At 47.0% G+C, this 10827-nt stretch overlaps 2 protein-coding genes across 2 annotated transcripts; one reads left to right on the top strand and one right to left on the bottom strand.

Annotated features, from left to right (window-relative positions):
* The first annotated feature begins 1093 nt into the window (after nucleotides 1-1093).
* LOC123051824 (cytochrome P450 734A5) lies at nucleotides 1094-4077 on the top strand. Its single transcript, XM_044474802.1, has 3 exons — nucleotides 1094-1394; nucleotides 2551-3386; nucleotides 3481-4077. The coding sequence occupies exons 1-3, from the start codon at nucleotides 1094-1096 to the stop codon at nucleotides 3898-3900; spliced, it is 1557 nt and encodes a 518-aa protein (XP_044330737.1). The 3' UTR covers nucleotides 3901-4077.
* A 174-nt stretch (nucleotides 4078-4251) lies between these two features.
* On the bottom strand, nucleotides 4252-9355 carry LOC123051825 (calcium-binding protein 39). Its single transcript, XM_044474803.1, has 11 exons — nucleotides 9093-9355; nucleotides 8010-8174; nucleotides 7818-7936; nucleotides 6679-6753; nucleotides 6097-6190; nucleotides 5936-5995; nucleotides 5742-5807; nucleotides 5560-5658; nucleotides 4982-5026; nucleotides 4742-4844; nucleotides 4252-4557 (listed from the first exon to the last, which is right to left on the bottom strand). The coding sequence occupies exons 1-11, from the start codon at nucleotides 9198-9200 to the stop codon at nucleotides 4481-4483; spliced, it is 1011 nt and encodes a 336-aa protein (XP_044330738.1). The 5' UTR covers nucleotides 9201-9355; the 3' UTR covers nucleotides 4252-4480.
* Between the last annotated feature and the right edge of the window lie 1472 nt (nucleotides 9356-10827).

Below are 10827 nucleotides of genomic sequence, written 5' to 3'. Positions count from 1 at the left end.
CGAAGACGCGCCGCCGTCATCATCCCTCCCTTGCCGGAGTCGGGCACAACTTGTTGTAGTAGACAGTCGGGAAGTCGTCGTGCTAAGGCCCCGTAGGACCAGCGCACCAGAACAGCAACCGCCGCTGATGAAGAATAATGTAGATCGAAAGGATCCAACCTGAAGACACACGAACATAGACAAATCACAACCAGATCCGAGCAAATCCACCGAGGATAAAACCGCCGGAGACACACCTCCACATGCCCACCAACGATGCTAGACGGACCACCGAAACGGGGATTAGGCGGGGAGACCTTTATTCCATCTTCAGGGAGCCGCCGTCGCCTTGTCTTCGTGAGTAGGACACAAACCCTAACAAATCTCGAAGAAACGACTAACAACGGAGCCCTCCCGCCGGTCCTTGCCAGGATCCACCGCGCTCCCATGGTCCTAGGGCCACCGGAGACGAGGCGGACCTGCGGCGGAGCCGGCGAGAGGCACGAACCCTAGCTTTCCTTGGAAGAGGAGGCGGCGGCTGAAAAGAGGAGCACATCTTTGGAGTTGATGATGACGAGTGTGGAATCTTTGTAATATGATGAGGGATTTATTCCGGTCCTCCGTCAATTACACATGATACTACATTCGCAGAATAAAAATAAAGTACTTCCTTCATAAAGAAATATAAAAGCGTTTAAATCACTAGATTATTATTTTAGTGATTTGAACGTTTTTATATTTGTTTACGGAGGGAGTAACTCACATGGTACCACTTGCAAAAACTACCGGAGTGAGTGCTGGATTAGGTAGACATTGACCGCTGTTAATCCAAACCCGTTTAACCCCCGTCGAACCACACACACACACCTGGATTTGCAACTAAACAAAGCACGTCTTAATAACTTAATCAGGTCAGCACCCGGCAGCCAATGGTGCAATCGCCCGAAATTCTTCTCCCGCCGCCGCCCACCACCAGCTAGCAGCCCGCGTATATAAGCCTCGGGACCGGCGCCGCACATTCGCCGTCGTCGTCGTCCTGGCGCTCGCCGATCGAGGCCAGCAGGTAGATAGACATCCGCTACGCGGGCTCGCAGCTAGTCAGCTAGCCGCCGCCATGTGGCCGTCGTCATGGTCGTGGCCGTGGGGGTGGGGGTGGGGCGCCGCCGTGCTGGTGGGCGCGGCGTGCCTGTGCGCGCACGCGGCGGCGGAGGCGCTGTGGCTCCGGCCCCGGCGTCTGCAGCGGCACTTCGCGGAGCAGGGCGTGCGCGGGCCCGGGTACAGCTTCTTCGTGGGCAGCTCCATCGAGCTGGTGAGGCTGATGCTGGACGCGTCGTCCCGGCCCATGGCGCCGCCGGACTCCCACGACATCCTCCCCCGGGTCCTCGCCTTCTACCACCATTGGAGGAAGCTCTACGGTAAGCCATATCTCTCGATCCACGACACTAGCTTACGCCAACTAGCTAGCTATCTGGTGACAATCTCTTCTTCTTCTTCTTCCAATTTTGCTTTCGATCAATTTTCCGTTGTGTTCTTCATGCATCGATCGAATTTGCTTCGCTTTGTCGCCGCGATTAATTCATATTTTTAAGGAAAAGCGCGTGCATTTGCACATATAGGAGGAAATAAACAAAGATTAGACGACGAGACAGTGTGACGCGTGAAGCCGGCCGGAGGAAAGGAGGGGACATGCTTCCATGCTTTTGCAAGTAGGAACAAGAACTGAGGATTTTTAAAAACCATGGTGCCTCCCTGGTTTGGTTAGGTGACCCCCTCCATTTTACCCTTTTTGACGTAGTAGTATGTACGTACTACACATAAATATAAATATACACTACTTGCTTCATTCGCTTTTGTAAATCTTAATAAATGATAGTAAAAATTACTACTACTAACAAGCAGCAGCTAGCATCGCCAGCCAGCAAAATCGGCATATGCAATAAGCTCCATCGCAAGTCAAACCCGGTGAGATGTTGGCCATGATCGGCCGATCGTTCCACCAGGCTGTCGACGCGCGATAATGCGACTAGATTAAGCAAGCGGCGAACCAACCCGACCTTGCGGCGAGGAGAATCGCAGATCCATGGCCACATGCGCGCTTGCTTAATCTGTGCTTAAGTCGTCGTTCGGTTGATGCTGCCTGCGTATGAGCATGAGCAGCGCATTGCCAGCCAGAGCATGCGGCATATATCGGTTCAGGATCCAAGTTTGATTCCGGTATTTTGCTCTCATTAGTTTAAAATCGTGCGGTGCGCCACGGCTGCCGACGATAATTCCCTCTCGTTTTCAACGGCTGTGGTGGTGATTACTTAGTGCAGTTAGTTAGTTCGAGTGTGGAATCTTGTTGCTGTGGACGATCATGAGCAGATCACGAGCATGGCATGAATATGAAAAATTACGTATACATTTGTAAATTCTCTCCTGCCTCAATCTCGACCGTCCAAATCCAGATCGAACGGCCAGGAAAAAGCAAAATGCGCATCGTGTGAACTTAATTCTGACGATGGATTGACCCGAGCTAGTTCGGACGGCGATTTTGTGTCGGCCAGCTAATCTGCGTGTGTTGTTTGGCAGGCCCGAAGCATCTGATCTGGTTCGGGACCAAGGCGAGGCTGACGATCAGCTCGCCGGAGCTGGTCCGGGAGGTGCTGCTGACGCGGGCGGAGCACTTCGACCGGTACGAGGCGCACCCGCTCATCTGCCAGTTCGAGGGCTACGGCCTCGGCAACCTCCGGGGCGACCAGTGGGCGCGCCACCGCCGCGTCCTCTCCCCGGCCTTCCACACCGAGAACCTCAAGCCACTCGTGCCCTTCATCGCCGCCACCATGCGCCGGATGCTCGACGAGCTCGCGGCCAAGGCCGTCGGCGGCGAGGCGGAGGTGGACGTGGCCGAGTGGTTCCAGCGCGTGCCGCAGGAGGTCATCACGTTCGCCACCTTCGGGCGCCGGAACTACGAGGACGGCAGGGTGGTGTTCGAGCTCCAGGACGAGCTCGCCGGCCTCGCCGCCGACGCCCACAGCAAGGTGTACATCCCCGGGTACCGCTTTCTGCCGCTGAGGAGGAACCTGCGCGTGTGGCACCTGGTCAGGGAGATCAGGAAGGGCCTCGCCGCCTTCATCGCCAACCTGCCCAAGGATGGTCGGGACGACGAGCAGCGGCGGGACGGCGGCGGCGGCGGCATGAGGGACCTGATGAGCTTCATGACGCCGGCCATGACGACGGAGGAGATCATCGAGGAGAGCAAGAACTTCTTCTTCGCCGGCAAGGAGACGCTCGTCAGCCTCCTCACCTGGGCCACCGTCGCCCTCGCCATGCACCCGGAGTGGCAGGACCGCGCCCGCCAGGAGGTCCTCGCCGTCGTCGGCCGCGACGACCTCCCCACCAAAGACCACCTCCCCAAGCTCAAAACCGTACGCACCGTGCTCTCTGTCACTCGCTCCCATGCACGAGAGCAGCTCTCATGTTTCCAGCTAATTAATGGCGATGTGCTATGCATGCATGCAGGTGGGGATGATCGTGAACGAGACGCTGAGGCTGTACCCGCCGGCGGTGGCGATGATCCGGACGGCGAACCGGGACGTGGAGCTGGGCGGGTGCGTGGTGCCGGCGGGCACGGAGCTCCTCATCCCGATCCTGGCGGTGCACCACGACGAGGAGCACTGGGGCGCCGACGCGGCGGAGTTCAACCCGGCGCGCTTCGGCGACGACCGGCGGCCGCGGCACCAGATGGCGTTCATGCCGTTCGGCGGCGGCGAGCGGGTGTGCATCGGGCAGAACCTGGCGCTGATCGAGGCCAAGGTGGCGCTCGCCGTCGTGCTGCAGCGGTTCGCCTTCCGCCTGTCGCCGGCGTACGTGCACGCGCCCAGGGTGCTCATGATACTCAACCCGCAGTACGGCGCGCCGGTCATCTTCCGGCCGCTGTGATCACGCCGGACCAACGCCGGCGGCCGTCCATCCCCAATGTCGATGTTAGTCGGATTCAATTAATTCCTTGCTGTATATTACCACCGTCTCCTCTGTCAAGTGAAAATGTATAAAGTTATAGTACCATACGTACGCAACAAGTGCCAGATTACAAAGAGAAGCATATGTAGCCGTTCATTGTCAGTTTTGCCACATTTACTTATTTTGCTCAATCTTCATGAATTTCATACTGGCAACATAAACCTGCAAGTATTCGCAAACATGAAAACAACAAAATATACAAAAAATGCTAGGCTTCATGTTGCCCCCGAATTTATCATACAGGTGCGGCGCGCTCTCACATCTTCAGGATGACAACAAATTACGGTATATATATCGAATCTGGTGCGGCAGATTTGTTTGAACCATATATGCATGCAGCAATGCTTCATGCTCTTGTGGAATGACGAGCTGTTTCTGTAAATATGATAACAACACTAGACAATTCTATACAGGGTATCACATTACACAGGAAGAAATGGATTGCCTTTCTCGACCACTGTTTTTTTTTTCAAAGGGTAATTTTGAATTTCTTGAGGGTCTATACTGACAAGAGCACGAGCTTCTCGATTTCCTTGATAATTAAGTCTCGCTCCTCGTCAAGTTGTTCATCTTCACCTAGTAAGAGGAATGCACCACAAGTGTCACACTCTGCATACATCTCTCACAATCTAAAAAGGAATCCTCCTGAAAACTAAAGTCGAAGCTTTTATGTTTGGTTGCTCCATTACTCGCATCAATTGCTTAGTCAGAGCACACAAACTGTTAATCCAGTAGGGTTAAGCTGGAAGTAGAGAATTACCCTTGCTTGCAGGAAGAGCATGGAGTAACTTCAATAATTCTTTGTGGTTGTCTACCAAAACTTGAATGATATCACGAGGCTTGTTTGGATTGGCAACAAATACCTAATTCCATGCAGCAAAAATGAACCACCGATAAGGTAAATAGATGTGCTCATAAAGTCATATTTGACCAACCATAACTACTTGCAAAATTATGAAAATCAAACAAGTACGAAGGTTGGAAAGAGATAAAGGAATACCTTAAATATGTGAAAGGAACATATCCTGATATTTTTGCTTGAATCCTACAAGTGATTCAGTATAGTGGAGGTATTAAGAAGGGATAGGGATAACCAAAAAAATGCTGGTTAGCTGTGAAGCTCGAAGGAAACCTATAACCACTTCCCAGCTTTTATCTAGCGTATTGATTGTGTCTATTCAAATATTTCTATATTAGAAAAGCAACATGATTGCTTCAATTGCCACTTCAAGATAACAAGCCTGACACTCAAACAGTACAAAATTTGTTGCAGGAAACATAATTGCCAGTTATATTATATCACCTTTCTATCAGCTAGGCTGTAAATAATTATGCCATTTATCATGGTTACAAACAGAAAAACATTCAGCTCTGGACCAGTAGTAGCCACAATTTTGAATATCATGGTGGCTGGCAAGCCAGTAATACAAAAGCAGTGTTTCTCATTTCTCATACTAGTACCACCAGCCTCCATTGTAAAAAGCAAGATGAGCAGAATATAGGAAGTGAGAACGATAGTAAGTGCATGGACGATTACTGAATGTAGAAGCAGGAAATATATGACTGACAATTTAATACCTTTAGTAGACCCATCATAATGTTCAAGTAACGAACTTCCAAAATGTACCGCTTCATTATCTGAGCATTTGGGGCCTCCAACAGAAACTCTGAAAGAAACTGACATACAGTAACACACTTTTATGTTTCCTTTCTCAGCGTGCAACAATAAATGTTAATGGAGTAACCAAAAATAGGCTAACCTTCACTGATTGTCTTCTTGTCACATAATTATCTGAAGTTAAAAGCCTTTTGTAGAGTTCAAAGAACTGCACATATTTACATAATCAACATGACACGAAATGTGGATCAGTCGATTCAAAACATATTTATATTGTTAACATGAACGTGGTGGAATTCACTCATTTCGCAAAAAATATACTTTTCTCTCATCTACCTGTTCATAATGGGAAATGAGAAACTCGGAGACTGCATCTTCATGTCTAGTGAGCAAATCCTGCAAAAATCATGCCAATCACACATGGCAACAGTGAAGAACCAAGCATAAAGCCCAATCACAGTCTACCATAAATACCAAATTAACAAAACTGGATTTACCTTGAACGTATTCAGAGCATCAGAAGCAATATCAAAGTTTGGCAATTCAACATACTGGAAAAACAACTCGAAGCTATTTGACTCCAATATATATCTGAAAGAGCACTACAAAATCAAAATGCATGTAAAATTAATCAACTATATGTAATTAGTTAAATCATTTCTCTGTACGTTGCTTCAGGCAACCATCTCATAGCTCACGAACAAAGCCAACTGCTCATACATACATTTAGAAGGTAAACTGAAGGAAAAACTGTTTCAAATTCAACAGCATCACAATGCTTGTCAAACCAGGATTAGTTTAGTGGGGAGTCGACTTGGGAAGAAGAACTAACTTCTGCAGGAAAAAAAAACTTTCCCATGGGTGACTGCGACTGTATGCGAAATCAATGAATTATTTTACTGTAGCTGGCACTATGTACGATTACAGAGTTTCTATGGAGAAAAAATCAAAATATATTCAATACATATTTTCTTCAAGGCACACATGTCGGAAACCATATGTTAAAGCAAGTCGTTATTAGCCCATAATAACCACTAAGAGATAGAAAATATAGTTTAATGGAGACTTTGAAGCCTTACTTTGCAAGTGAGGGATATTTTATGCATTCTCGCAACATGTTTCCACAGTTCAATGCGACTTCCAAGTTCTTGTAGCTAGCACAACATAGTTAATCAATCAAGCACGAAAATATTACAATTGCATATATTGTATACATGAACCATAAACAAATACCAAAAAATGGAAGTATAGGTGGGGAAATATATTGAAAATGCTCCAACTCAACAACCGAAGTAACCAATGGCTAGTGACTAGCAGAAGTTCATGGCAAAATATAGCAATCATACAAATTCATGAAGAAAATGATGGGACCAGAAGGAAAGGGATGGAACATTAAGCAGTTGGCTACAGGTAGGGATGAAAATGGAGCGGAAATCCACATTTTCCGCGGAAAAGGAAGCAGAGGAAATACGGAAACAGAAACGAAATATTGTGAAACGGGAGCGAAGGCGGATTTTTTTTACACGGAAACAGAAACAGAATGGCATTTTCCAGCGGAATAGTCGTGGAAACAATTCTGTTTCCGTAAATACAGAACTTTCCATCTTTGCCATGGCTGCTACGTGGCCTAGTACAGCACGAGATGAAGCCCGTGTTGTGGCCCAACAACCAGAATGCTAATACCTAGCCTAATCTCCTACACTTCACAATTCCTAATTGGGCACGCGAGCACGCCACCGCCGCTGCAGCGCCGCTGCGGTGCCACGCACCCATCCCCAGCCGGCCGGCCCACACACCACCACCGCAAAGCCACCCACCCATCCTCGCTGCAGTGCGCAGGCACCTCTACGTTGGTGCAGCTGGTTTAGGAGTTAGGCCATGGGCTTACGAGATTGTCGAAAGACATTGTAGTCTATGGTTCAACAGGTTTGTTTGTTTACTTGTGTTTTTCTCTATGGTTCAAGAGGTCGCTTAGTTTCAGTGGACATCCGCTTATTTCCGGTAGTATCGGTTTGGTATTTGTTTCCGGGGTTTATGTATTCATTTTAGCTTCAGAGAAAAAATGTGGCAGCACTCAGTTACGTCTGTTTCCGCTCCGTTTTCATCCCTACTTATAGGCAGCAGATAGATAGCTTCCACATGGTAGCACGATCGGATTACTACTAATAAACTAATCGACATGTACAAAGTGTGTCAATAACTCGACAATAGGTCTTACCATACAACAAGGAAATCTAGAAGATCAACATGATTTTCGATATACTGCACGCAGCAGTGACTTTCATCAACCTTCTGCCTCAACAAAATGCACCAGCAGTGGGCAAGATCCTTTCTACCCTGCAATGTGAAAGTAATAAGTCTAATAAGCTTAGCAAAAAATGGCATCACATTCAATTGATGAATACAATACCTCCCAACCCAGCGAAGGCAGGTTCTGAACAAAAAGAGAAAGGACACCCTCCTTGCAAATTTCAAGGGCTATCTGTAACACATGATCCTGGTTTGGTTCAACTTCTCCATCACCAGAAAGTGTCTGTCTCAAGGTGAATATGTTTTTCTCAACATCTTCAAGGGCCTGATAAAGGAAGGCGACAAGGCGTAGTATATGAGCAACCAGTGGTCTGTATCCATGGTGTAGTGTGTGTTAAATAATTGTACAAATAGACACACAACAGTCACGAAACAGCAAAAACAATAAATAGTAACAAAAAAAACATTCCCATGATTGTGTGCAGGCTCCAAATGTGCTTCACATTTGCAGCCCACCTGTATACAGACACTGTTATAAAGCATTAACAGCAAATGCACGTTTGGAGGTACAAGTAGTGAGACTTCTGTAATTCTTACACTTACAAACCAGATGCTAATTTGTAAACAAAGCCAATTCCAGCATAACCCTCTTTTAGATGCATGGCGTAACGCTTTTAACGGATATATAAAAGAAAACATCCTTTTGTTAGAAGGAAAAAAGAAGTGATGCACTGAGCTATTCCCTTATCAGGCGGAACCAGACTCGAGGATAAGCTAGTTCTTGAATTAGATTCACCCTGACATGGATGCCTTTATGAGCACCAGCATTGGGGCAAAAGGAGCACTCGACTGCTAAACACATTTTCTCCAGATGCCATTACTGTCCAGAAGTCAGTGACTTCTGAAGCTTTGGCCGACACACTAACCCTTGCATCCACACAGATGACAGATCACTGGCAATTACGGTTCCTGCAAGTCACTTGCTTGCACGACGGATTACGCTGCGAAGCTCCAATCATATGAAGACACAACTTTCACTGCCAGTAAACATTCGTCAACTACAATGGACTGAAGCACTGGCATTAAGATCTGGAGAGAACACTCCTCGGTGCAGAAGGCAATCCCAACTCCCGTCCCCAATTGGGATGAGAAGATGCTAGCCCCGATCCGGGGCGCACAGATCGGCCGGGAAGTGCGCGGAAATGGTCAGAGAGGGTAAAGACGCGAGAGAGGGGAGCAGCACCTTGGCGCCGGTCTTGGTGTCGAGCGCGAGGAGGGAGTCCTTGATGGAGCGCACGAGGTCTTGCTGCGACGAACGCGGCCGCGACGCCGCGCGGAAGAAGAAGGACATCTCGCCGCCGGCGGAGGGGACTGAACCGGCGGCGGGGAGCGGTTGGGGCCAAAGCCGAGCCGAGACGAGGAGTTGAGGACGACGACCGAGCAGTGCGCAGCGAGCTTCAGCTTTCTTTCTTTCCGTTTTCACAGGCCGATGGCGTAGTTTGGGGATTTTCGGGGGTCGTTTTTTATTTTAGAAAAATCCCACTCCTCTTTATTCACTGTTCATGGGATAATTACAAATGGGGACAGTTGCCTTTTACCCCTAGTTGGTTCCTACCCACGCGTTTTGCCCTTACTTTTCGAGTTTGCTCAGTTTTGCCCTTACTTTTTCCGTCGAGGTCCCTCGAATGCCCTTTGACCGTTTGACCAAAAGTTTGAAAATTCATAACTAATTAATATCAACTCGGAAAAATGCAAATAAGATATCAAAATGTTCAGAAAAACATTACCTTTATGTGCATATCATTTGCATTCAGGACAAAAGCACCATTTAAATTGCCTACATTTGCATGTAATTTTTATTCATGAAAAAAAATTTGTTTATACCTTTTTATTTTTAATAATGTTAATAACATTAATTACCTCGGGTAGTTTAAACGGTGCTTTTGTCCTGAATGCAAATGATATGCACATAAAGGTAATGTTTATCTAAACATTTTGATATCTTATTTGCATTTTTCTGAGTTCATATGAATTAGTTATGAATTTTCAAAGTTTTGGTCAAACGGTCAAAGGGCATTCGAGGGACCTCGACGGAAAAAGTAAGGGAAAAACTGAGCAAGCTCGAAAAGTAAGGGCAAAAACCCGTGGATAGGAACCAACTAGGGGTAAAAATGCAATTGTCCCTTACAAATGGCATGGGGAGTATCAAGCCAAATATGGCGTCCTACCCACGAGAACGAGAAAAGTTAGCTAGATAGTGGGCTTCAAAATTATTGTTTCTACTCTCATGGCTAAATTGGCAAGCTTCAAACTCGTATCTCCTGAAGTTAATCCCTCGAACAATGGCTGCATTGTCACCTTCCTTGACCTTCCTCTATATATTTTATTGCTGACAAACAATCCGATGCAACAAATAATCGTTGGACCAGAAGGTCATTTGCTAAAGCTTGTGCCTCCCTGCAGACCAGGGTCTCTAGAATGGACGGATCTGCAACATGCGAGAAAACCACTTTTGAAGAGCCAAGAAATTCTCCTGAACCGCTGCGACAAACAACACCTTAGCCCACCAGGCCGTTCCTCGCTACTGCTCCGTCTACATTGAACTTGCAAAACCCCAAGGGCGGTGCTACCCAAACACCACGAATGTTTCTCGGGTTCTAGATCGGAGCTGATGTGGGAGTCATATCCAAACTGTTCAGATCTTCGATGAACTTTCAAGCCAAACCTCTTTAAGTTTGATCAAATTTTGTAGAGAAATATACCAATATCCATAATATCAAATCGGTGTCATTAGATTCATAATGAAATGGATTTTTATTTTTATTTTTATTTATTATTTAGTATTGTGGATGCTGATATTTTTGCGTCCGAACTAGGTCAAAGTAAAACAAATTTAAATTTCAAAAAACTAATACACCTTATATTTTGAAACTGGGGGAATATTTGGTTTGGCAAGTGGGGGAGGTGATGGAGTATGC

This window comes from Triticum aestivum, chromosome 2D, assembly GCF_018294505.1.
Source record: "Triticum aestivum cultivar Chinese Spring chromosome 2D, IWGSC CS RefSeq v2.1, whole genome shotgun sequence".
NCBI classification, from domain to species: domain Eukaryota; kingdom Viridiplantae; phylum Streptophyta; class Magnoliopsida; order Poales; family Poaceae; genus Triticum; species Triticum aestivum.
The sequence above is the reverse complement of the archived record's forward strand: the minus strand, read 5'-3'. Positions and strand labels throughout refer to the sequence as shown.